We start from the raw sequence: 25,687 nt of genomic DNA on the forward strand, positions 1-25,687 counted from the left end.
CAGAAGGGGCAGGATGACAAAAGGACAAATGCCTGGAAAGAGAGACATTTTGGGGGTACGTGCTGGTTCCCGGGAGGCTTGGAGCTGGGCTGAAAGACCACCCCGGCTGTTCCTGCTGGATGTGTTGAGGGAATTGGACGTAACCCAGTCTGTAGACTTGGATGGAAGAAATACTGCCGGCCTGGGGCACTTCCTTGGCTGCCTGGATGGGTGAAAAGAGGAACACCAGGATCATAAGTTTCCATTTGCTGTAAAGGGTGTGTTTTGCCTTTGTTCTCTGGAAAGATCAAGCCGGTACTAAAGGCAAGAGAAAATACTTTAACTTCTTGATAACAACAGAATTTTGCTTTTTATCAGATGTTACATATTTGGTCTCGGTATCAGAGGTACTGGCCAATGCGTTAGCGCCCGAAGATCAGGTAAGAAGGCAAAATCAGGGCGGCTGCAGCAATAAACACACTGCAAGCGTCGGCGTTGGGTGGGTGCAGTGATAGAGGCAGGGGCTGGGCACCCGGCTACATACACCCTGCCCCGGCCGAGGTGGTGCAGGAGCCGCCATGGAGCCACCACGACCGGCTGCCATGCGGTGGCTGGTGCTGGCCCTGCTCTGCCTTGGGCTCGGGGAGGGGATGGTGAGGTGAGCCCCGGGGCTGGGATGGGTGCAAGGGTGCCAGGTCCGGCCGCGGAGCGGGGCTCGCCCTCGGCACATGGGGGTGCACACGTGGATGGGGCCGCCCGCCCACTCAGCGTCTCGCTGCCGACTCCATCCCACGCAGGATCCCGCTGAGGAAAGGCAGGTCCGTGCTGGAGGTGATGAGAGAGAAGGGGATGCCGGAGGGGTTCCTGAAGCAACTCAGAGGGGACCCCGGTAGGAAATACCAGCTCAGTTACGCAGTGGCTTACGAACTGCTAACAAACTACCTGGATGTAAGTACTAAAGCTTTGCCTTCTGAGCCACCCAGCTCCAGTTTTTGGGGCTGCCCCCCTCCTCTGGCTGGAAGCTCCGCAGCGGGTGGCTCGGCTCCCTCCCTGCTCATGAGTCCAGCGGCTGGGCTGGGCACGGGCAGGAGTTTTGCTGTCTTTGTAGCCCGGCTCCCAGGGCTGGGTGATGTTGGGAGACGAAGGCAAGAGGCAGCACGTCTCATCCTGAATTGATTTCCCTTCTCAGAAAAAGCAGATTTTGATGGTTATAGGGCAGATCTACTACTCCTGGCCTTGATGGTGACTTCGTTATATCGTAGCAAATCATTCCCCCTTTCTGTGCTTTAGCTGCCCTGGCTGCACGCAGGGACTACGAGCCCTTCGTACAGCGCCTGAATGGTTTGGGTTTCTCAGGTAGCAGAGGGCAGAGAGCTGGAAAGTCTCATTCCGAAAAACCAGGCAGGAACAGAAATCTGCCCGTGCTCTTGTTCGCAGTCCTTCTACTTCGGGGAGATCAGCATCGGGACCCCCCCGCAAAATTTCCTGGTGCTCTTCGACACCGGCTCTGCCAACCTGTGGGTGCCCTCCACCTACTGCCGGACTCCAGCCTGCGGTGAGCATCCCTCGGGGGACCCAGCGGTGCCGGGGATCCCCCCCGTCGGCGCTCCCGGCCATCCCTTGCGCGCTGGTGCTACGAGAGGGAAATCAGTGAGAGCCGACGGGGTTCGCTCTCTGCTCGGTGACGCCGGCAGGGCTGGTTTTGGACGGCCCCTTCCCTGTGAAGCCCCTGGCTGGGGATTTCTGCCCGTATGGGGACAGGGATGCTGAACCGAGGGCAGGGTGTGACCTGGCGGCTGTGACCTTCTCTCCGTGCAGCAAATCACGCCAGGTTCAACCCCAGCCTGTCGTCCACCTTCTCGGGCATTGGAGTGAACTACACCCTGAGCTACGGGTTCGGTGACCTGCTGGTGGTGTTAGGGTACGACACCGTGACAGTAAGTGACCTCTGATGCCACACGCTTCCGATGCACTGCTGCAATCAGGGCAAGAAGCGACTGCAGTTGTGAGCTGGTCAATTTGGTTAAAAATGTAGGGGGTAGCTTAATGTGCTGCCTTATTTTGGATATTAGTGCCCAAATCTCCCGTGTAGAGTTTATGGCGTGTCAGCATAAATTTACTTGGAGACTGGGATCTGCAAACAAACTCAGTCTGAGTCCTCTGGGCTCTTCATCACTGCTTTGGGCTGAGGGATACCTTTGGCCATAAGTATTTGCTTTTTACACTGATGGCTGAGCTTTGTCATTACAGGACATAAGAAATGTTCTGTTGTGAGGCTTGCACACAGTGAAAGTGTGATTTTAAACTAATTTAACTGAGGCAAACCGTTTTTGTGGGTATTTTTATGAAATAATAAGGGTGATGGGACAAAGACTATGAGCCAGGCTGCTCCCGACTCCATCTCCCATCTGCAATGGGGAAGAGCTCAGCACCTCTCAGTGCAGATTTACCGTCCTGACCTTCCTGGCCACCCCTGCCTCTCCCCAGAAGCTCCCTGGGAGGTTGCTGTCACGGGGGATGTCCGAGCCGCCGACATCTCCCAGCACCTTTCCTCTCCCTCCAGATCCAGAACATCATCATCAGGAGCCAGGAGTTCGGCCTGAGCCTGGCAGAGCCCAGCAGACCCTTTTACTACCTGGACTTCGATGGGATTTTGGGCATGGCTTACCCGGGCGTTGGCATCGGCGGTTACAACACGCTGGTGCAGAACATGCTGGAGCAGAGCCTGCTCACCGACCCCGTCTTCAGCTTCTATTACTCACGGTGGGATCTCTGACAGCGGGTCTCTCTCTTGCATCAACACAGCCTGGATCCGCCTTTTTCTTCATTCACTCCATCCACACGTTCTCCCCGAGCACGCGTATGCTACACCGCTTTCTGCTGAGCAGCCTGCCTGATTTGGGATTTAATTTTCTGTCTTTCCAGCAACCCGACATATAGTTACGGCGGGGAAGTCATCCTCGGAGGGGCTGACCCCCAGCTGTACTCCGGGGAGGTTTTATGGGCTCCCGTGGTCCAGGAATTGTACTGGAAGATCGGTATTGAGGAGTAAGTGCTGCACCACGGCTCGGAGTGGGTCTTGGGCGGGGGGAGCCTTTTCTGATGCCTTTTCTGCTGCTCTCCCCAGGTTCTCCATCGGGCTGTCAGCCACCGGCTGGTGCAGCCAAGGCTGTCACGGCATCGTGGACACCGGGACGTTCCTGCTGACCATCCCAGGACAATTCATGTCAGCCTTCCTGCAGGCGCTGGGTGCGGAGGAGAATGACTATGGGGTAGGTGGGAAGGATGCCCCGCACACACGGGGGGCCGATGCCGTGGGATGAGGATGCATCTGGGCAGTAACGCGGAGCCATGGAGGGCTCCTGGCATCTCTGGAGCAAAACATCTCACCTAAACAACACTGCCGTGGCCTATCTCCCCTTGCAGTGGCATAAAACAAAACCAATTCTTCCAAACATGATAAACCCGGGTCAGCACAGCCCTGCCACAGTCAGAGCTGTGCTGGCCCTTAGGGAGCGCGGCCGGGGTTACGGCCAGAGGAGGGACGGTGCCCAGCCCGGGGTCCTGACCCCTCTGCCCCCTTTGCTTCTTTTGCAGTTCGTCGTCGACTGCAGCAGCGTCCCGAGCATGCCCACCCTCTACTTTGCCGTCAGTGGAACCCAGTTACCGCTGCCTCCCTCCATCTATGTCTTAAACGTAGGTGTGATTTTATCGTGCCCAACACGCGTTTCCCACCATAGGGCGGTTTTGCCCAGGAGAAAGTCAGAGTTTCTTTTCAAACACAGAGGCTTCCAGCAGCCTGAGTGCCATATTTCCAGCACCCGATTTCACGGTGCTTTCGCATGCCTCTATGTGACTGTAGGGAGGGTCTAATCCTGCTCCCAGCCAAAGCAGCCATGAAGGCACGGGCAGGACAATCCCCCGTGCTCCTCACTGGCACTGAAATCTGCTCCTTTTCCCCCGACAGAACAATGGCATCTGCACCGTTGGGGTCGAGAGCACGTATGTGCCCTCCGACAGCGGCCAGCCGCTCTGGATCCTCGGCAACCTCTTCCTCCGGCAGTATTACTCCATCTTCGACATGGCCAACAACAGAGTTGGCTTTGCCCTGTCAGCCTAGGGATGCTGAGCACCGCCCGCAGGATAATTTGTTCCTGCAACACCTTATCCTCTCCTGGACCCGTGCATGGTGATGAGTACTCTCCAAATCTCCTGTAGTGAATAAAGGGCTGCAAATCTAACAACTGCCTCGTGTCTCATCCGGCTGCGGCTGAGCAGGACCTGGCACAGCTCTTCTTAATAAAACAACAAAGTCTGAGTTCATGCTCGAGGTTTCCAGTCGTTGCCTGGGCTGAGAGTTTCAGACGTGCATGGAGCCTTTGAATTTGCAGCGATGACAAATTTGGGGTCGCCTTTTTGGTTGGGATCCGGATCCCTGCTGCGGCTGGCTGGGAAACCGGGATGACCGGGAGAAATTCAGGCTGCACCATGTGCTCAGCCATGGTTCGGGGACTCCAGGGCTGAGCCCGTGCGGTAGCTGGAGGCTTCAGAAACCAGTTCGGAGCAGGATGTGCAGAGAAAGGAGCTGTGTGTGAACAGCTCTCGGTTCATTAGGTTTGGGGGAACTGCCCACACGTATTTGCAAATGAATTAGGGATTAAAAAGTGTCATGCAAGGACACTCAGGCTGAGGAAAACACCCTGGTTTTGTTTTCGAGCGGTAATCTCTTCATTGCTGCAGCCTCGAAGGATGGGCGATGAGAAGGAAGGGGGTGGCCTGCCTGGGATGCAGATGCGACCAAGGCTTGGGGTGTCTGGATCCCCCCGAGAGGAGCTGATGGATGCAGCATCAGATGGATCGGGCCAGTGCTGGTCCTCGGGGTCCAGCCCGGGGCGATGCACGGGGACGCAGCGCTGAAGGGCCCATCGCCCGTTGTCTGACACCCATCTCCCAGTCAGATGACAGTCACCCCGCCGGGGCATGTGACCACCCATCAAATCTGCTGTTTCCAGCCAAATCCGCCACGGCGGGTCCTGCGGAGCGGGGAGCTCCCAGCCACGGAGAGGGAAATGCCGTCCTGCGGTCATGGGCGGCTGGTGGCTGGGTCACGCTGCGCCCTGGGGACTCGGGGTGCAGCGGGGCTTGCTGCCTCCGGCGGGGCAGGGCCCCCCCCGCTCCCTCCCCCTGCCACCTCCAGTACCCAGGGGGTTCACCTCGCAGTGAAAGCTCCGCTCACCCCGCCAGTTCCCCCCGCAGCTGCCAGGCCCCGAGGGTCCCATCTGGAGGGGGCCAGACACCCCTGGGCCTCGAGCAGGCACAGGCTGCTGCTGCTCCCCGCCACCCTGCACGTCTGCAGTCACCGCTCCCCCTCCGCGGCTGCAGCAAGCTGTGCGACCCCGCTGCAAGGAGCTGTAAAACCCTGGTGCAAGGAGCCACATGGCGCTGGTGCAAGGAGCTGTACGGCCCCGGTGCAAGGACCTGCACGACTCCAGTGCAAGGAGTGGCATGATCCCGGTGCAAGGAGCTGTACGGCCCCGGTGCAAGGACCTGCACGACTCCAGTGCAAGGAGCTGCATGATCCTGGTGCAAGGAGCTGTATGACCCTGGTGCAAGGAGCCGCACGACCCTGGTGCAAGGAGCCGCATGACCCCAGTGTAAAGAGCTGCATGATCCTGGTGCAAGGAGCTGCACGACGCCCGTGCAAGGAGCCGCACGACCCGGGCGCAAGGAGCCGCACGACCCGGGCACAGCCCTGCCTTCACCCCCGCCCCCGGCACCCACCCGCTCGGCCCGCTCCGGGTGTGGCAAACCCCGTTTCTGGGGGGGAACGCACCTAACCCGCACGCCTGCCGTGGCCGGGGCGGGGGACTACAAGTCCCGGCAGGCGCGGGCAGCCCTGCCCGCTGCGGACTACAGCTCCCGGCGTGCTGCGGGGCGGAGCGGGCCGGGCCGGGCCGGGCGGGCAGGGCGGGCAGTGCTGCCCTCCCTCGGCGCGGGAGCAGCGGGGCCGGGCCGGGCCGGGCCGAGCCGCGCCGAGCCGCGCCGCGCCGCTTCGTTCCCCCTTGGCGTTCCCCTCTGCCCCGCCGCCGCCGGGTGAGTGCAGCGGGGCGGGGGGCACTGGGGGTACCGGGGGGGGCAGCGGTGCAGCGGGGTCCCCTCGGCTCGGAGCCCGTTTTGGGGGGGGGGGGGGGGTGCTGCCCCATCCCGCTTTGACCCCGCAGCCGCGGGGTTGTTGCTTTTTTTTTTTTTTCCCCCCTCTTTTGCTGTAAATACGAACCCCCCTCCCCCGCCGGGAGCGGCCCCCGCTTGCAGGAGGCTCCAGCCGGGCCGGGGCTGCGGCTGCTCCCGGGCTCGGGTCGGGGGTCTCCGCCGAAAGGCCGAGGGTCCCCGGGGCTGCGAGCCCCCCGGCAGCCGGAGGGGACTTGCTCGGGTCGCCTTTGCCAGCGTAACCCCCCCGCACCCTTCACCCCACGCGTGGGGAAACTGAGGCACGGATGCTCCAGCCCTCGGTGCTGACAGCCGGAGCGCTGGCTTTGCTCGGGGGTTTCCGTGCATCCCCCCCCGGGACAGGGTGCAAATCCCGCCCGGCCCGGGGGGCAGGAGAGTGGGTCCCCCCCGGCGAGCTGGCCGCCCCCCAGCCCTGCTGCTTTTGGGGTCTGCAGAAGGCAGGGGAAGAGTTGGGGTACCCCACACAGCTTTTAGGGGGTCACCAAGAGCCCCCCCCCCCCCAGCCTGCAGCTTGCTCCTGCGGGGCAGCAGGAGTTTGGCAGGGGCGTAGGAGGGGGCTGCACTTAACCTACAACCGCCGATTAATTATATTCATGAATTAATTGCGAAGCAGGAAGGATTACACCAGCCCTCGTGCCCCTGTCCTCTAAAGCCCCAGTGAGTCAGATGATGGGGAAATTTCCTTAAAAAAAAAAAAAAAAAAAAAAAAAGAAAAAGAGAGAAAATATGGTGGTTATTGTTGTGCTCTTCTAAGATAAATAAATAAGCCCGTGCAAGCCCCGGGACAAGCAGGGCCTGTTTCCAGGAATCGCAGCGCTTCTGCGCGTTCCCGGCCCTTGGGGCATGGGGGGAGTTTGTGATTTTTTTTTTTTATGTAACAGCAGCGAGTCAAGTAGGCAGCGGAGGTGCGGAGTTTGGGGGATTTTTTCCCCCCCTCCCCTTTAGTTTCCCCTGCCATGTTTGCTTGGCTTCATGCACGGCTGCTCCTCCGGCCGGAGGAGGGAGCGGGGCTGGTTTCTCCCTGCTGCGGGTGCTGGTGGCGGCTGAGCCTGCGCTTACCTGCTGCCGGGGGATCCGGCGGGGCAACTGTGCCGGGGCCGGTGGGTGTTTGGGAACTGGGCTGCTGGGGATGAGAAACCACCAGATTTAGGCTCTAGGGGTGGGTGCCGGTGGCCGCGGCGGGCGGCTGCGAGTGGCACGTGCTGACCCCGCGATGCGTGGAGGGGAGCCGGCGTGTTTTCCGAGGGATGCTGGCCTTGCCTCCCGAGGGATGCTGGCTTTGCCTCCCGCCCTTATCAGTAGGAAACCGCTCCGGGGTGGGGCTGGCGGCAACAGGGCGACTCCAGCATCCGGGTGTTTGGGATGGAGGTTGTGATCCCAGCCAGGTCTTTTATTTCTTTTTCCACGCTCCGCGGCGCCGAGTTTACAGCACGTGTGTTCCTGGTCCCCCCCTGCCCTGCCACCGCCTTTGCTGTGACGAGGTTTCCCCGTTTGCCGGTGTTCGCGATGCTGTGGGGAAAGGGAAGAGCCCTGTGTGCGCAGCAGCAAAGTGATGAATCATCAGAGCAGGGGGGACGTTTCCAGTGCTGAGGGTGGGGTGGCCCTGGAGCCTGAGCAGCACAGCCCTGCGGGGAGAGAAACAGCCGCTGCAGGGAAATGGGGCTGGGGGGGCCGTGCTGGGGGGCCCCCTCCCAAAAGCACACGTACTGGGGTGAGAAATGCCCTCCTGTCTCCCTGCGGCCCTCCCCGTGCCGCGGGGTGCTGGGGGGTGCGGGGGTACTGATGTTGCTTTGGCACGGGGGGCTCTCAGCCCTGGATCGCCGTTTCTCCCCCCTTTCCTGGGGCGTGCAGGTGGATGGCGGGGAGGGACGGAGCTCTCCCGGCGCTGGGCATGGCACGTCCCCATCACCTCTGGGTGCTGTCCCTGGGGACAGCTGCAGTTTGTGGTTTGGTTTTTGGGGGGGGGACCTCGAGCTGCACCCACTGCAAGGGAGCCATTTCGTAACTGCCCTGCGTGGGGTTGTCCCGCGTGCCGGTCAAAGAGGAACCGGGCTGGGGGGAAGCAACTTGCCAGGCTCAACTTGACGCAGCAGGGTCCCTGGCGCGGGCGCTGCAGCCTGGCAGTGGCACCGCGTCGCTGGCACGTCCCCGGGGCAGCATCGTGGCATCCCGTGGCCACAGCGCGCACCGGTGTTGACCCGTGGCAGCTGTTTTGTGACGGCTTCCCCGACCCTCTCTTCTCTCTTTGCTGTGGGAGATGTACAGGGCGCTTCGCGGCTGCAGGAGCCAGTGCTGGGTGTTTTACAGCCCCGTAAAAGAGCAGAGGCTGCCTGGAGGTGCGACGTGTGCCTGCCACCGCGCTGTGCCATGCCGACTCCAGCACTATGGGCATCCCACGGTGGCCTTTCTGCGGTGGCATCACCTCCGCGAGCCCGGGGGATGCAGCAGTTTGGGCTTTGCCGAGCCGTGCGGTGCCGGTGTGGAGATGGCCGGGGTGCATCCCCCCCGCAGCCGGTGATTCCCGGGGTGAGCCGCGGTCGTTGTCGCCCTCGCAGCTGAAGCCAGGGAGGGCGCTGGTGGTGTAACGCTTGGAGGGACGAAAAGGACGATCTCTTCTTGAACACGCAGACAGGAAATATCTGCTCATCTTTCCCCCCCTCCCCGTATGTCCAGAAAGAGCCCTGATGGTTCCCCCTGCCTCATTGCAAGGCCGCGCACCGCTGCGGGGTTTGTGCCAGGCTCTTGGGTTTCGGTCAGAGCGGGTTTTCCGTGTGGGTTTGCATGCACGCAGGGTCCCACGACATGGTCAGCCCCAGGATGCAGGAGGCCAAGCCCTGCGCTCCAGGATGAGCTCCGGTTCCTGCTCCTTGCCTTCAGGGGAGACCCACGCGTTGGCTGGAGGCGGAGGCAGCGCATTGCTGAGAAAACCAGGAATGACGGGCGTGATCCCGGCACCCATGCCGGCCCTGCTCCTCTCCAGCTGATGCTGACAGCCGTCTTTAAAGAAGCCGCTCCTTCTCCAAACATCTTCCCCCTTGCTTTCTGCTGAACAAACAGGCAGCGGACCAAAGCTATAAATATTAAATTGCAAAAAAAAAGAGTAAAGAAACCACACGATTTCCCTGCGGGCGGAGGAAGAGCACACGAGGACTGAGCCCCGAGCGACAGAGGCGAGCGGGGCTGCAGGGTGCCTGCCTGGAAGGACCTTGCCAGAAGCAGCCTGGTGTGCTGCGGCGGCGGGGGGACCGGAGGATGGCATGGGGCCGGATCCTGGCCGCCGGCAGCTCGTGTTGTGCCGTAGGTCCGTAGGACAGAGGCAGAGCTCTGCAGCCCCCCGGGGAGGGGGGGATGCTCCGTCCCCGGAGGCACGGCGGGCAGTTCGGGAGGTGTTTCGGGGAGGTAGGTGCTACGGGGCTGGGAGCAGGAGCATGGGGACGAGCACGGCGGTGCGGCCCTGGGGATTTGCAGCGTGTGGGTTCTCCTGGACGGGGTCATTTGGGGAGGGTTCAAGGTCTTTCAGTGACATGGCCCACCCCGGCCCCGCGGTCCTACAGTCTTTGCAAGGAGGCTGTGCCATCTCATTTTTAACAAGATTTCTAAGAATTGCTACGGGATTTTGTCACCCTTCCTACAAGTGCATTCAACTCCAAACAAACTCTCCACACCCTGCCATCTGCTTAAATCCCCTCCTTTAGTTAAATTGGTGCAACTTTCTGTCCAGCTAAACCTGAAACGCTCAGGCAACATCCTTCCCTGCCGGTTACATCCCTCTTTTTCCTTCCCATACTTGCACGCTATTAATGAAAGTGATTTACTTGTATAAACAGTTGCGAAGCCGAAGGTTTCCCATCACCCCACCCCGGCTCAGTCCCTTCCCCTCCGCCTGGCACAGCGTTATTCAGGGACTCTGCTTCAGTTGTAAATTCTCCTTTCAGCGCGCAGCTGAACCTCCAGCGCAGTTTGTGCAGCTGCTGCGGTAGCGCCCAGGTGCCAAAATCAGCAGGGCCGAGGGGGCACCCGACCTCGGCACCTTCGGACCCCGCTGCATGGCATCGGGAGCCAGCAGAGGGGCTGCGGGTGCTCCCCGGCGCAGGTTCTGGGCTGGGACATCTTGGTGGCAGTGGCTGAGCTTGGGGATGGGCAGGGGAGGTTTTGGAGCATTAGGGGTAAGCGAGGGCAGCAGCTCTGGCTTTCACTCGGGCTTTTTCCTCCAAATTTCGGGGGAATTGCATGGGATGGGGAATTTTTAGGAGGAAACGAGGCTGCAGTGGCGTCGGGCCAGCAGAGCGGGGTCTGCAGCCGCCCAGCACACAGGGAGCGTTTCCCCGCTCCCGGCTTGCAAACCCCACGGGAGGAGCAGCGGTTGGGTGCCAGCGGGCTCGGCCCTGGCTGCAGCTCCCGCCTTATCTGCAGCAGGGTGGGTGCCACTCTCGGCCCCGCCGCCGCTCCTCGGGGACTGCTCCAGGCTCAGGGCAGGCGAATATCTCGCCTGGAGAAAGCCCAGCCTGGTGGGAAAAACCTCTGGGCTCCTTCATGGTCAAACCGGCATAACTCGTGCCGGGGAGGCGGCAGCACCCGTAGCGAGGACCTGACCCGGTTGTACCGGCACGGTGCCAGGGCAGGGGCTGGATTGGTAGCGGGGGCTCCCAAGAGCCGAGTTTGACCTTCACGGAGCAGGAAAGCGCCGGACTGAGCCTGGGGGAAAGGAGGGGAGAGGAGAAACCTCCCCTCTGCGGGTAAGCGGCGATGGCTGGGTGCTCCCCTGGACACGAGAGGTGCTGCCGGGGCCGGGACGGTGGCGGGGAGAGCCCCGGGGCTGTTTGGGAGGACAAGTCACAGGCTGTCCCCAACTTGTTTATTCTTGGGGCCGGGGAACAGCTGCGGCTCCCATGGATGGGGCGGCCACGGTGCTGGGGCTGCTGGCCGCGGTACGGTTACATGAAATCCGCCTTCTGAGAACCTTCCTGGCCGGGCGCTGGGGGCTGGACGCGGCGTATTTATAAATATTACCTCCTTCCAGCAGCATGGGGCCGCGGCGGGAGGGAGGGAGGGAGGAGGGATGGGGGCGGCGCTGGGAGCGCCTCTGGCAGCGGGGGGGGGACACGGGGCAGCCGCTGTCACCTCGCGCCTTCTGCTCGTGGCAAGTGGCACCATGAACTTGGGGCGTGTGGACCTCAAGGGCTGGTTTTGCTGAGTGTCCCCACTTTCCAGGGCAGTTTCTAGGATTTTGGGGCATGCGGTGCCTCTAAATCCCAGCACCGTGGTGTGTTGCATCTGCCCGGCTGGAACCAAGCTGGGGGCCAGGGATGGTGCTGTTCTGCCGGTTCCCCTTATTGCTCATTTATACAGTTATTTAAAAAAAAAACACCAACACCCAAGTTGTTTGGAGACAGCCCGTGTTGGAGCGGGACGGGGTTTGCTCTTTGGCCGGGGGTTGCACGCGGGGCCCCGCTCCCGGCTCTCTCCCGCGCGCTTGGGAGCACGTGACCTTTGCTGAGGTGAGCGGGACGCGGTGCGGGCGCGCGTCCTTCCCCAACGGCGCGGCCAAGGCCCCTCCAAGGTCACCCCGCTCCTCTCCTCGCCTCCCCGCTGAAAGGCAGACATGATACGGGGCTGATTAATCACTCAGCCCCGGCGCGTCCCCGGCCACTGTGCTGCCGTTGGCTCGTCCTCGCCCGAGGAACGTCCTTCTGCCTGTTAACACTTTTATTTTTAATTGCCGCTGTCGGGCAGGGAGCAGGAGGGGAGGGCAGGAACTTGTCGGCTCGGGCTGTTTGCGCTGGCGGGCTGTGAATTCCCTGGGCAGTCGGTTGGACAGTGATGTTTCAATCAGGGCTCCTGCACCGCACCAGCCAGCCTGTGGGAAGGGCTTTTGCTCCGGTTTGGAGCGACTGCGGAGCCAGGGTCTGGCCCCACCGTGGTGGGGTCCCAGGGGTCCTTCTGCCTCCCCCAGCCCTGCGCCGGGAGCTGCACCCGGATCTGGCCCGCAGGTGCCAGCCTCCTCCCGCGGTGCCTGGCCGGTGTGACGGCGTGCATGCCGTCCCCCAGCTGTGCCACGTCGGGCAGAGGGGCTTTTTGGGGTGAAGGAGAGCCGTCGGAGCCGGGCTGTGTGTTATTAGCCCCGTAACGGCTGCCACGCACAGGTGGGCTCTCACGGCTATACCTTGGCACCACCAGAACCAGGGGGCTTTTTTAGGGACCCCATTTATTCTGCCCCAGGGGTGACACCGTGACCAGGGACACTCAGCCCTGGCTCATGGTACCCAGGCACTGATGCTTTTCCCTCCACCAGGTCCCTGACGCGAGGCGAGCTTACCTGGGCAGTTTGGGGACCACGTTAGCTGGGGTCCTGCTGTCATACAAGACTTGTGTTAATGTTTTTACTGTGCTGGATACCTGGTCCGCTTCCAGGAGCGGTATTTAATGCATGGAAGGGAAAACATTTGGCCTCTGACCCAAGCGCCTGTTAACAACGCCACGGTCCACGTTTCTGAGATGCCGGGGCTAAAAACAGTCCTGGTGACTCAGTCTCTTGCTGGTGTTGTCAACTGACCCCGGCTTTTATTTGCCAAGTCCCTCCGCCTTCTCCTTCTCCCTTTCAGGGCTGCGTGCTCGCTGCGCGGGGAAGGCGCCTCCGGACGGGGCTGGGGTGGCTCTGGCCATCCACCTGCCTGACCCATCTCCTGCCTGACCCACCTCCTGCCTGCTGGGTGGGTGATGGGGAGGGCACTGTTGCTCTCTGGGGTTGGAAACGGGGCCGCCCCCCCCTTTCCCACTGCCCCATCCTCATCCCAGAGGGGCGTAGGCTGGATGGGACCTCTGGAGCCTCTGGTCCAGCCCCAAGCGTGGCCAATGTTGGCATTAGATCGAGGTCTCCAAGGATGGAGGTTGCTCCACTGCCAGGGTTTGGCCACCCTCATGGTGAGGAATCCCTTCCTAATGCCCTGGTCAGACCTCTTTCTGGGACTGCCAGCTGCGGCACTGCGCTCCTCTGCGTGCCGATGAAGATGAAGGACCCCGGCCTTCTTCCCACTGGCTGCCGGCGTTACCTGACCCCTGACACCGCGGGTACGCTGGCACAGCATAAATCACCCCTGCGGTGGCCTTGCCAAGTCAGGGCGAGTGCCCTGAGGGAGAGGCCGCGGGGCTGGTCCCAGCTGCGCGGGAGCGGATGGGTGCCAGCCGCGTTGCTGGCGGGGTGGCACCGCAGCGGCTCGTCGGCCCGGCCCAGGGGGGCTTCCCCGGCGGGGGAGCAGGGGAGCTCGGTCTGCTCAGGGTGCACGGGGAGGTGCCGCGGTGCCCTCGTGGGACGGTGGCACGCTCTGCACGGCTGCAAAGGGGAGATGGTGCAAAGCAGCTTTGCACAATGGGGGAGTGGGGGGCTCCCCAGCACCGTGCCAGCTGCGTGGGGCGGCACACAGGCATCCTTGTTGTTCCCTGGCTTTGCCATCGCCAGGCTGGCTGGTGCCAGCCGGCACTGGTATCGCCGACCTGGTGGGGACCAGCTGTGGGTGCCGGAGGGACCCCGCGTGCTGCCCGGCAGCCTGCAGGGCCAGATCCGGCTGTGTGATGCTGGTGCTTGCTCTGCACCCGCTCCAGGCACGCAGAGGGTGAGGGATCCCTGCCTGCCACGTCCCCTGGAGGGACAAGGGACAGCTTTTGTCCCTCGGTATATTTTCAGGCAGGGATGTCACCGGAGGCAGCACTGCAGCCGCTCTGCCGGCAGCTCCCGAGGGGACGCCATGGGGCAGACCCAGCCTGGGCTCTGGCACCCTGGATCGCCCGGCGGCAGTGGCTGCATCTATTTTTGCCATGCCTTTTCTCAGCTCGATTGCTAACTCCTGTGTTGCAGTGAGAAAAACAAGCAGGTTTGGAGGTTTTTTGCAACTTCCCCCCCTGCACCCCGTGTGGCTGCTGCTGCGTTAAAAGCAGGGTCCTGAAAATGAGGAAACGCGGGGCCAGCGTAGGAGCTGGGCTGGCCCCAGTGAGGAGCACGGAGGAGCTGCGAATTGCTGGCCCCAGCGCCCGGAGAACCCCCTGGCCCCGCCATCCCGCGCCCAGGTAACCCCTGCCCCGTCGTCCCCCTTCCCCATGCAGCAGGGTGGCAGCGGAGCCCGTCCCTGGGCTGCGGGCACCCATGGGCTGGCTTTGCGGGTGCCCGGTGGGGTGGCAGCTCAGTGCTGTTGGAGCAAAACTCGGCACGGAGCAAACACTGCTGGGCTCCCAGCTGCCCGGACCCAGCCAGCCGCTGCCTGCGCCGAAACAGCAGCGGGTGCTTCGCCTTGCCCGGGCTGGGGTGCGCTGGGCTCCCTCGCTCGCCGCCCCTGCGGCTCTGCCCCCCCGCAGCATTTGAAAACGAAAAATGAGGAAGGAAGGCTCGGCGGACGCTTGCTGCCAGTAGCAAGAAGCGGAGCTGTTTTCACTTCTTTCTTCTCCCTTTCCTTTCACTGCCCTCTTGGTTATCAATGAAGCAGCCCAGAGCGGCAGGCGGGTGGGTGGCACGGCCCCCGCCTGGCTCCCCTCCTTCCCCAGGGGTCCCCGCTCCTGGCTCAAGCTGCTGATTGATTTTTCCACTCATAAATGGCCACGATTGACCGGGAAATAACCACACGTGAGGGAGCGGGGCTGGGCAGGCGGCTCCTTGGTGCAACGAGTTTGGGGCTTCTCAGCTCCATCTCCGGGGCTGAGCGGGACATCGCTCCCCTCTTCTCCCTCCAGCTTTCAGAGGGGTGGGCAGGCGATGTGTTGCGTTTGCAGAGCGTGTGCGTGTGCTCCGACGTTGCAGGCAGGACAGGCAGCGTGGGCGCTGCTTCCCTGTGGGCTGCCCAGGGAGGGTAACGCGATCCCCCTGTATTTTGCAGGGGCTAAATCTGGAAACTGCCTCACGGCAGCTTTTATTTCTTCACGGCAGCTTTTATTTCTAACCCACACCTGGGCGCAGCGATGCGCTCGGGGAGGAGGCGGTGGGGTGCCGCGTGGGCGCGGGGACAGCGGCACGGCTCCGGGTGTTTTCTCCCTTCGGGGTGGTACTGGGTGCCCCACGCCAGTGCTCTGCAGTGGGTCCAGCAGCAGCCCGGCCCCGCGCGTTGCGGAGCAGCACCTGATGTCACTCCAGAAAGTACCGGCGGTTGCTGAGCAGCCGACCCCGCACCGCCGGCTGTCACAGCCTGGGTTGCAGTGACGCTGGGCTCCCATGGGGACAGGGGACAGCTCGGGGCCGTGCAAAGTCCTGCGGGGGACAAGCGAGGGTCAGGGCAGCTCTGGGTGCCACTGGGGATTCTCTGGCTGGAGCCACCCCCGAGTGCCGCCCCGATGCGGGGGGAGTGCGTTGGGCTCTTGATGAAATAACACCCCCAGAAGAAAAGCAAGAAAGGTCCAGAAATAACCGTGTCGCTAAATAGCAGCGAGATATTTTGAAGGGAGATTAATTCCCTGGCTCCGGCCCTGCGCGCTGTCCCAGCGGTGGGTCTGGTGTGCGGCGGTGGAGCACGGCTGGTGCCTGGACAGCCCCCAGGCGCTGATGGAGCCCACGGCTCTGGCTTAGGATGCGATCCTGCAGCAAAGTGGGATTAGCTTTTTCCCCCACTCCAAGGAGGCAGGGGCAGGGTCTCTGTTTTTGGAGCACAGGAAGAGTTTCCTTTGGGAAATCACTCCCTTTTCCCTGTCTTCCTGGCTTGACGGGCCGGTGCTTTGGGCTGCCCCGCGGAGCTGGGGGCTGCAGCGGGGGTCAGGATTAGCCCGGCTCCGTGGCTTCTCCTGCCGATGGTCAGCGCTGGGCAGCGCACCCTGTGCCATGGGCAGGGGGTCGAGGGCCCACCTGGGTACCGGCTGCTCCAGGCATGGAAGAGCCATCCTGTGTCCCCCCTGCCACCAGTCCCTGCTCTCCAGACAGGAAAGGTGGAGTCGGGGTGTGGAGAGCTGCTGGGGCCGTCCACCCTTTCCCTGCTCCCTCCTACCTTCCCGCCCTTCAGCCCCTCTTTTCCCTCCCCTTCCAGTTGCTCCATCAGCCACCCTGGGCCTCCCACCACCTTCCTCCCTCCCCTCCTCTGCTCTTCCCTCTCCGTGACCGATGGGGACATGTCCCCAGCAGGTGCCCTGGCAGCGCCCGCTGGGAAACCCAATGCCCGGGCATGCCCTGGCCGGCCCTGCTGCCTGCTTGGAGCCAGGCAAGCCGCTGCCCGTGCACTGGGACGGACCCTCGCTGGGCTCCCCTCCAGGCGGGGACCAAGCTGGGGCTGCCCCTGGGATGGGGACGGCTCCGGCTCAGCGGGCGAGCCGCTGGGTGTGCTTTTTCTGGGATGCTAACATCTTTCACCTTCCCAGGCATCCCAGATGGAGCCGCTGTCCCGCGTGCTTTATTTCTGCCCCCTGGACCAAGGGATGGCGGGATGCATCCCGGGGGTGGGGTGCCTGCACCGTGGCACGGGCCGGGTCCCCATCCTTTCCCACCGCCGGCTGCCGCCCTCCCGCCGGGGCTGACTCAGAGCGAAAGCAGAAGCTGCTCAGTGTTTCGGGGGGCGGGGGGAAGCCAAGCAGAACCAAGCAGGTTATTTTAAACCTGACCTAATTTCTCCCCTCCCCTTATCGGGCCCGGCTCTGGCCACCCTTCCCCATCCTCACCCTCGGCAGCTCCCCTTCTCGGGAGTTTCCCAGGGGGAGAGGGCAGCGCTTTTGGCTTCCCCCACCCCCGTTTCTGGGGCAGCTGGGGGGATCCTGCAGCCAGGCAGGGTGATGGGACCGGGGCCAGCGGGGCTGAGTGGGTGCCGTGATGTGGGTGGCTACACCTCGGCACGCTTCACGTGATGCCGTCCTGCCCCCACGTACCAGCTGCCCTTCGGAGAAGAGCCCGGATCCCCCCGGCGCTGCAGTGAGACAGCTCCGTCCTCACCCTTGAAACTGGGTTTCCCCAGTGCCGGGGATCCCGGCCACCCCGGTTTCCTCCTCCTCCCCGTCCTGTCCCCCCACCCTGCACCGTTGAGCCGGGGTCCCCATGCAGCCACCCACGGGGCACGCTCAGCCCTGCTCACGGTGCTCTGTAAGGCCGTGGGTGGCTGCTTGCTTGCAAACACGGGGGCTGACTGCAAAGTTTCCCATGCACGGCTTGAAATCCTCTTCCCACTCTCCCCTGGTGCTGGAAGCCCCCCGAAAATGTCTGTCTCATGCGGCCCCAGCGCCTCTCCCCCTTCCCGCCCTGGCCGTGCCCCGGCTGTGCGGCCCCAGCAGGTTTTGCAAAGCACGGCCAGTCCCTCCATGCCACGACAGCTCATCCCATCTCCTCGCAGCTCTTGGAGGCTTTTCCTCTCACCCTGAGCTCAATATTTGGGGTTATTACATCCCTCCTGTGCCTCGCCTCTGATTTATCCCCCTTCAGCCTTGTTTTATCCACTGTGGGCTGTCCCTGGCGTTGCTGGGTCCTTTCCCAGGGCTCTGCTGTTGCTTGCCTCAAACATCCCCCTGTTCCCTCCTCTAAGGCCGTTTGTGGCAGCCGTCTTAACGAAGCTCCGATTGATAACTGTCCCAGGCTGCTCTCCTCCCATCCCCCTTTAGACAGGCCACCATGTCTAATTAATTACCTTCCTCTTGCTGTTCAATAGCTGGCTCTTGATCCATGTAATCGTATTTCTGTCCATGCTGGCTTGATTTAATTTCCCCCTTAGGATATTGCGTGGCACTGTGTATCAGATGCCTCGCCAAAACCCCGGTGTGTTGTATCCACCATGGCCCCTTTGTCTGCAATTATGCATTGTATTTAAATAGCAAAACCCTCCAGATTTGTCTGGTTATGGTGCCGCAGAGCAAACCCCGGGTGTTTGGCTCCCGCCTGTTCCCTGGCAGCATTTGCTTTGGGCCCTGTGCTCTGCTTTACCTCCTGCCCTGTGGATGCTATGGTCCAGACCCCCATCCCGCACAGCATCTCCTGCATCCCCATCCCAGCCCCACGTGGGAAACCAGCCCCGTGGAGAGCCATCGTCGTGCCCCGGAGAGCCCGGCCAGGGCAGCTCCCCTCGCCCCGGTGGCCTCTCCCGCCCCTCCACGGGCCGCCGTCCCCTTTGTACGGGGGAACAAGGGCTGGTCTGTGCGGTGCGGGGGCCTCGCACGCCTCCCCCCCGCCTCCGCGCTCGCGTGCCGGCCCCGCACAGAAGCCGCGTTGTTCATCCCGCGCTGGAGCTGAGGTTTCAGGGCAGCCGGGCTGAGGGTTAAACCCTGCCTCCAGCTCCTGGCACCCGCTGGCCTTTTCTTCCTGCTCTTCCCTTGCTTTCTCTTTCCCTTTCGCTCCGTTCCCGGCCTCTGGCTTTTCCCGGCCCTTCTGGCTTTGCTCCGGTGTTTTGGAAGTTGGTGGCTCAAAGCACGCTCCAGCTGAACCCGGTGGTACGTGAGTCCAGGCTGGCTGGGCGCGGGGTCCCAGCTGCTCCCTGCCCTCCCCGTCCCCCCCAGGGTGTCCTGGCTGTCCCCGGGGAGAGCGGTGGCACAGTGGGGAGCTGTGGCAGGAGGGCAGACCCATCCGTCTGGCGCTGGGGCGATTGTCCTGGCTTAGTCACCGGCTGGTACGGGTGCTCCAGGATGTCTGCTCCCTCCCCGTGCCTCAGTTTCCCTGCTGCAAAATAGGCTGTTCCTGATGTGCCGTGTCCTCCTCTCAGGGTCACCTCTGTGCCCGGTGGACGCCCGTGTCCCACCCCCCCGGAGCACCATGGCGTCCCGCATCGGCCTGCGGATGGAGCTGATGAAGCAGCAAGCGCAGCAGGAGGCCGAGAGGGAGCGCGTGCAGCAGCAGATGATGATGAACTACATGCAGCAGCAGCGCATGCCGGTGGCCTCCACCCCGGCCATCAACACCCCCGTCCCCTACCAGTCCCCACCGCCCGTGCCCGGAGAGGTCCTCAAAGTATGGTGCTGGGGGTGTCCCCCCTGCCCCGGGGCCGAGGGGGCGCGGGAGATCCCTGATGGTTTGTCTGCTTGCAGGTCCAGTCCTACCTGGAGAACCCCACCACGTACCACCTGCAGAAGTCACGGGACAAGAAGGTTCAGGCTTATCTCTCCGAAACCTACGGGAACAAGTTTGCTGCCCACGTCAGCCCCGTCAGCCACTCTCCCAAGCCACCCCCCGCCGCATCCCCCGGCATCCGACCCAGCCACGTCATGTCCTCCTCGGCGGGCAACAGTGCGCCCAACAGCCCCATGGCCATGCTCAACATCGGCTCCAACCCCGAGCGGGAGGTGAGGAGGTGCCACCGAGCTGCTGCAGGAGGCAAAGGTGCTGGAAAGGGCACAGAAGCCCATTGGCACCTTACACCTTTCCCTTTCAGTTCGATGAGGTCATTGATGACATCATGCGCCTGGATGACGTTTTGGGCTACATCAACCCTGAAGTCCACATGCCCAACACAGTGAGTCTCTGATGCACGTGAGGAAGAGATCAGACCCCAGGCTGCGGGAGAGAGGGTGGCCTGGGGGTCCCGCAGCCCCATGCGTGCTGGGGATGGAGGTGGCACAGAGGGGACCTGTCCTTCTGCCACATCCCTGCAGCAGTGCCCAGGTGCCAGCCCAACCCAGCCTCAGCCCTGGGACGGTGTCCCTGGGAACGTGGGGGAAGGGAAGCAGCGAGAGCTCCCTTTGGCAACTGCGAGAGCCAGTTCTTCAGCTTCTTTTCCTCTTTAAAGACGGTTGGGAGCCCTCATACAAAGCTGGAAGGACAGGAGAGGGGTGTGGGGAGGGACCAAGCGGCCGCTGCAGCGCAGGGGGACCTTGGTGCTGGGAGAGGTTTCCCAGCCAGAAGCTTGCTTGGAGTGGCCCCGTCTCCTGGGTTGGATCTGTGTGCCAGCTTGCGCCTCCCAGTGGGATTCATCCTGCCGGGCCCTTCTCGGATGCGATTCATCTGCCCTGTTTGAGAGGCCGGCTGTGGGAGGGGATCAGCTGTGCCCTTTGAAGTCCTGTTTTCTTTGCTACTCTGATTATAGTTATTTACAATTACACCTTCCTGGGCTATGCACTTGCATCCCGGAGGCCAAGCAGCTGGGCTTGAACCCCGGTCCCATGGCCCTGGATGGAGCTAACCCGCCTGTCCCTCTGGTTTTCAGCTGCCGATGTCCAGCAGTCACATGAATGTCTATAGCGGGGACCCCCAGGTGACGGCCTCTCTTGTAGGTGTCACCAGCAGCTCCTGCCCTGCCGACCTCACCCAGAAGAGAGAGCTGACAGGTACGTCACGGCCCCAGAGCTGGCGGGGAGCCGGCGGTGATGGTGAGCGTCAAAGCCGGCCGGAGTGCCCTGTCCCCATGGGTGGGGAGGAGTGTCTGGGGGATGCCGGGGCGCTCCGTCGCCAGCCCGGGATGCTCGTGGGGTGAGATGCAGCCTCGTCCCCTCTGGGTGACATTGTGGGTCTCTGTTGCAGATGCTGAGAGCCGAGCCCTGGCAAAAGAGCGCCAGAAGAAAGACAATCACAACCTGAGTGAGTTTGGCGCTGGCTGCCCGCGGGTGGCACAGCTTTCTCTCTCCCACCCCTGCAGCCCTTTCCTCACTGCTCTCCATCCGCGTTCCCCTCTCTCCGAGCCGGGTCCCCCTTCCCATCCCATCTGGCCCTCAGGAAGTACCCCCACAGCCCCCTGCCATGGCTCCCTCTTTCTCCTGGCTCTGCAAAATGTCTGCGGTGCAGGAGACGCCCCGTTGTCCTTCTCGTCAGCACTGGGGGAAGGTCAGAGCAGCCGGGGCGATGGACAGGAGCAAGGTGCCAAAGGGTTGGCCCCAGAGGTTTCTCACCCTGAGCCCCCTGACTCTGGAGGGCCTGGCCAGAGCACGATGGAGGCTCCCAGCCCCGCGAGCCGGGAGCAGCAGCATGGCCAGTGGGGTCTGCGGGACACTGAGCCTCTCCTGCTCTTGCTGCCTCCTCACCGCCTTCCCTCTCTTCTCGCCCTGCAGTTGAGAGACGGCGAAGGTTTAACATCAACGACCGCATCAAAGAGTTGGGGATGCTGATCCCCAAGGCCAACGACCTGTACGTATCAGTGGTTTCTGTGGGGCTGGGATAACTGTGGGTCTCGTGGGCTTGCTCGACGCTCGGCCCTGTGGCAGGTGATACTTGCAGAGGGGCTTTTTGGTGGAGCAGGGGTGAGGCATGTTGCTGGCACGCAGGTGGCAATCTCTTTTTCCATCCTGCACGGCAGAGACGTGCGCTGGAACAAAGGGACAATCCTGAAGGCGTCTGTGGACTACATCAAGAGGATGCAGAAGGACTTGCAGAGGTCACGAGACCTGGAGAACCACTCACGGCGTCTGGAGATGACGAATAAGCAGCTGCTGCTCCGCATCCAGGTGAGCTTCCCTGTGCTCTTCCCTCCCTCTGCTCTGCTCCAGCCCCACGAGCAGCTCACTCCTGCCCCACCGAGGGGATGGGCAGGGGCTCTCCTACCCCTTAGGGCTGTCAAGTCACCAGGAACAAAGTCTTCAGACAAACCAGACGTCTGAGGCTCAGGTCACCAGAGCGAGTGTTGTTGAGCTTTGCATTGGTCACCATTTTCCACCCTTCACCTCTTCCATGGGCTTGTTCCCTGTGAGCTCGGTCCTTCTGTCCCTGCCACCTCCGTGGATGCCCCTGTGCCGTGTCCCCGTGCGCGATGTCCCCACCAAAGGCCTCCTGTGCTCTGTTGGCAGGAGCTGGAGATGCAGGCACGCGTCCACGGGCTGCCCACCTCCTCACCCTCGGGCGTCAACGTGGCCGAGCTGGCTCAGCAGGTGGTCAAGCAAGAAGCTGGCGGGGACGAGGGGACGCTGGAGCCGCTGCTGCCACCCCCAGACCCCGAGTCACAGCCGCAGCCGGCGCTGCCTCCACCACCACAGTCTCCCTACCACCAGCTGGACTTTACCCACAGCCTGAGCTTCGACGACGGCTCCCGGGGCTTCCCGGACAGCCTGGAGCCTGGCCACAGCGCTTCCTTCCCATCCCTATCCAAGAAGGAGCTGGACTTGATGCTGATGCAGGACACCATGCTGCCTCTGGCCTCCGACCCCTTGTTCTCGGCCATGTCCCCGGAGGCCTCCAAGGCCAGCAGTCGCCGGAGCAGCTTCAGCATGGAGGATACAGACATGCTGTGACGAGGAGCTGCTCCGATGCTGGGGGCGAAGACTGGACCTTCAAGTTTGGTTAGTGAAGTTACAGGGCACTCTTCTCGCAGGAGGAGCCCGTCCTGCCACACACTTGAGTCTACGTAGGAGTACCTTTTCTCTATGCAATGGGGGTCTCGGATCAAGGCTCGCCGGGTACCGCCCTGTCTTTCGCAAGCTTTTCTTTTTGCCAGGAGCTGGAGCAGACCTTCTTGGCTTGCCGTGGCATTGGCCTGACTGCAGATTCCCCAGCCCAGGAGCATGATCTCGGCTGGTTTGCCTTTCAGCAAAACCCTCCCGGACTGTCCCCCTTCCCCAGGGTGCTGGCCCAGAGCCAGGGTGGGCAGGAGCCACCGAGTCCCTGGGAGGAGAGGAGCGGGACGATGCTCAGAGCTTTTTGTCTGGCTTGCTGCCTCCTTGCTGCCCCACTCTGGGAGCTCACATCCCCAACGAGTCTTCCCCAGCGGTGGCCTCCGAGCCCCGCAGATGCTTCCCGGTGCCACGTCCTTCACGGTTCCTCCTTCCTCGGAGCACCCACTGCCTCTGCGGGTCGCAGGGCTGGAGGGAGAAGAGGTGCTTAATTGGAGCAAGTTCATTCACGGGGTGCAGCGGGTGTTGTCCGAATGAGCTGGGTCTGAGGCTACCAATTCGGATCAACATTGAGAGCTTCCCAAAAGGCCGGGACGGGGTGTTTGATGCTTGGTCAACCCTCTGCTGTGACCCCCACCTTGCAGGGGGCCCCCCCTTCGGGGTTTGGCAGCACCCACCACCCCAAAGCCTTGCTGGCCTCTGGACAAGGGCTGCATGATGCCAGGTGACCTTCAGCCTCCCTCGAGACATCGCTGCAGAGGTGCCTCTGCCCCATAACGCCAAGCTGTGGCTCTTCAGCTGGAAGGATGAAGGGTTTTTACACTTTTTTTTTGGGGATACTGGTTGAAAGCAGATGTCCTGCCCCACATCTGGGCGTGGAGGCCCAGGCTCTGGCCGGGGACCAGGGGATGGTTTGCACCGATTGCCAAACCTCTGCCAAACGCCACGCTCTGCCTTTGACTTGCGGGGTTTATTTCTCTTCCCAGCGTCGCCAGCTGGTTCCCCAGCCAGGACAGCTCGGTGACGGGGAGCTGCTCTGGGCTCCGCATCATCTTCTGCCTTCTCAGCCTGGCTGGTGGTGGGGAGGGAGCTGGGCAGGGGAGGGGGACGCTGTTCACAGCGAAAATACTGCACGAATTTGTTGTAAAGCCTGAAGGGGAGCACGGGGAAGGCTGGGGCGAGGAGACCCCTCTGTGATCCCACACTATAGCACAGCGTCACCCCCCGGGCCGTGGGAGCTGTGGCTGGATGCACGGGAGCCCATGCAGGGATGGGGGTCACTGGGTGCACCCCATCCTGGACCAAGGATGGGGGATGTCACGGGATTGGGACTGCGAGGGGGAAGCCCAGCCAAGGAGGGACAAGCTTGCTCCATCGTGGCTGGATTTGGGATTGCGAGGTGGGGGACGGCCCCGGTGCCCCCCTGGAGAGGTGCCTGTCGTGAGGGTGTGGGGAAGTGCAGAAGGTGGGGAGGAGAGGGGGAAAGGAGGCGGGAGGCCATGTCGGAGGTGTCCTGGAGCGCTGGGCAGGGCAGGGGCTGGCTGCTGCCTTGCGGGGCTGCAGGGAAGGGAGCAGAGGGGGCGCCGGGCACCGGGATGTGGGCTGGCGGGTTTGGGGCTGCTTCACCCCATGTGTTCCCAGGAGGCCTTGGCATCCTTCGTGCGCTGCCGTTAGTGCCTGGAAAGAGAATAGTCCCCCCGGCGGGGCGGCGGCACCCCGTACGCTGTGCCGAGTACCCACAGGCGTGGGGGATCTGCGGGTCTGCGGGCACCCAGGGGTGTGCGCGGGTGCCTCAGGGCGGGCATACGGAGCCCCTGGTCGCTTGGGGTTATCGTGGCTGTAAGGTGGTTCTGCTGGGCTCTTGCTGGTGGTCCGTGGCACGTGTGGGGCTGGCTGAGGTGCGTGCCCGCTCTGCGCCCGCTCCTGGCACCGGCGGGCAGAGGACCATCCCCTGCTCAGCGAAGATGCGGCGTCTCCCCCAGCTATGAGTAAACCGTTGTGGATTATTTTTTTTTAATCTTCTGGGGGTTTTTTGTTTGTTTTATTTTTCTTTTCTTTTTTTAATGCACTGTGCTCTGATTAAAAAATTTTACTACTGTTTTATAAATAAATGTATAAAAGAATGAACTGGAATGGAAGAAGAATCATTAAAATATATTTATTTACAACAACCCGGAGTGTTGCAGCGTGGGCTGTTTCTTCTCTTCCCAGGGGAGGGAGGGTCCTGGAGCTTGAAGCACCCGGAGCCGCTTTCCCCTGGCGATGCCAAGGCCGTGCCGAAGGTCGGGCTGCAGCAGCGTCCCCGTCTCACCAGGGAGCTGCCCTGCATTTCGGGGGCTGCTTGGGGACTGGGTTTTTGGGTTCTTTTGCAGGAAAGCCTGGCTTGGTTGGAGGGGGGAAGCACTGACGTTGCTGTCATTAAGCCAGTCCCAGGGTGGTTTGGGGTGTTCAGGCTCCCCCCGTCCCGTCCTGTCCCTCTGGGTGCCAGCCCCGCAGCCGGGTGCTTTGGGGAGGTCCACAGCTCCCGGTGCTGAGCACAGCTGGGACTTGTGAGGTGCTGACCCATCTGCTGATTGCTTAATTGGAACCAGGCTTGGTCCCTTAATTAATAATAGTCCCAAGGCCCCAGAGAGCTGAGCTGGAAGGAGCTGTGTCCCTGGGGCCGAGCGTGGTGCCAGGAGCGGGGCAGGTTTGCGGTGGCTGTCCTGGTCCGCGATGGGGGAGCTGTCCCAGGAGCTCAGGTGCGTTTCCTACCCGTTGGGTGGCCCCTGGAGCCAGTGTGGGGCTGCGTGGGGGCTTCGCTCCCCCCTCCTTGCTGCTGGGGCTGGCTTAGCATCGCCCCTGGGTGCTGCAAAACCCCTCTGGGGGCCCGGGCCCGTGGCACAGGCAGGCTTTGGGGTAGGGTGTTCCCCACCTCCTGTTTGCAAACCTGCTGCGGGCTTGGGGCCCTCCTGCCCAGTGCAAGCGAGGGGAAAAATAGGCTTGCAAAGTCTCCCGCTGCCCTGTGGGGCTGGGCAGGGGGCTGGGGCTGAGCCTGGCAAAACTCATTGCATGCCACATTTGCAGACCCTGCCTGCGCTTCTCTGCCTGCGGAGCCACGTGCCAGGTTCCCGCTGCCCCCTGCTCCCCTCTGTGATGGCATTAAACATACACGCAAGGAAGAAAAAAAAAAGAAAATCCACCTTAAAATAGACTTCCCAGGATGGAAAATCACAGGGGCTAATCTTGGAAACTTTATTAAAAGAAGAAGGAGGGGAAAAAAGCGAGCGAGGACGCTGGGGGGGAGAAAGAGTAA

General features: G+C 62.3%; 2 protein-coding genes across 4 annotated transcripts; both read left to right on the top strand.

Moving 5' to 3' along the window:
* Positions 1-476: 476 nt before the first annotated feature.
* Positions 477-4,144, top strand: LOC104013154 (pepsin B-like). Its single transcript, XM_009465619.2, has 9 exons — positions 477-637; positions 777-927; positions 1,417-1,534; positions 1,798-1,916; positions 2,543-2,742; positions 2,905-3,027; positions 3,107-3,251; positions 3,577-3,675; positions 3,947-4,144. The coding sequence occupies exons 1-9, from the start codon at positions 558-560 to the stop codon at positions 4,097-4,099; spliced, it is 1,188 nt and encodes a 395-aa protein (XP_009463894.2). The 5' UTR covers positions 477-557; the 3' UTR covers positions 4,100-4,144.
* Positions 4,145-5,941: 1,797 nt separating this feature from the next.
* TFEB (transcription factor EB) lies at positions 5,942-24,555 on the top strand. Of its 3 annotated transcripts, none has more exons than XM_087762221.1 (9): positions 5,942-6,072; positions 18,846-19,090; positions 19,168-19,422; positions 19,512-19,592; positions 20,283-20,403; positions 20,597-20,653; positions 21,121-21,196; positions 21,366-21,513; positions 21,853-24,555. In XM_087762221.1, the coding sequence occupies exons 2-9, from the start codon at positions 18,896-18,898 to the stop codon at positions 22,291-22,293; spliced, it is 1,374 nt and encodes a 457-aa protein (XP_087618347.1). In that variant the 5' UTR covers positions 5,942-6,072; positions 18,846-18,895; the 3' UTR covers positions 22,294-24,555. The 3 variants fall into 3 exon arrangements, with proteins under 3 accessions (XP_087618347.1, XP_087618348.1, XP_087618349.1); XM_087762222.1 differs by lacking the exon at positions 5,942-6,072 and adding an exon at positions 10,292-10,943; XM_087762223.1 differs by lacking the exon at positions 5,942-6,072 and adding an exon at positions 14,020-14,268.
* The last annotated feature ends 1,132 nt before the right edge of the window (positions 24,556-25,687 follow it).

This window comes from Nipponia nippon, unplaced genomic scaffold (genome assembly GCF_047370975.1).
Source record: "Nipponia nippon isolate SJK-2023a ecotype South Korea unplaced genomic scaffold, ASM4737097v1 scaffold_25, whole genome shotgun sequence".
In the NCBI taxonomy this organism is placed as follows: Eukaryota; Metazoa; Chordata; class Aves; order Pelecaniformes; family Threskiornithidae; genus Nipponia; species Nipponia nippon.

Bases quoted from the DNA above. Each gene is read 5' to 3' on its own strand.
- TFEB (XM_087762221.1), top strand. From the start codon at position 18,896: ATGGCGTCCCGCATCGGCCTGCGGATGGAGCTGATGAAGCAGCAAGCG. The intron at 19,593-20,282 runs GTGAGTCTCTGA...TCTGGTTTTCAG, and splicing joins AAGTCCACATGCCCAACACA to CTGCCGATGTCCAGCAGTCA. The intron at 20,404-20,596 runs GTACGTCACGGC...TCTCTGTTGCAG, and splicing joins CCAGAAGAGAGAGCTGACAG to ATGCTGAGAGCCGAGCCCTG.
- LOC104013154 (XM_009465619.2), top strand. From the start codon at position 558: ATGGAGCCACCACGACCGGCTGCCATGCGGTGGCTGGTGCTGGCCCTG. The intron at 1,535-1,797 runs GTGAGCATCCCT...CTCTCCGTGCAG, and splicing joins CTGCCGGACTCCAGCCTGCG to CAAATCACGCCAGGTTCAAC. The intron at 1,917-2,542 runs GTAAGTGACCTC...CTCTCCCTCCAG, and splicing joins TAGGGTACGACACCGTGACA to ATCCAGAACATCATCATCAG.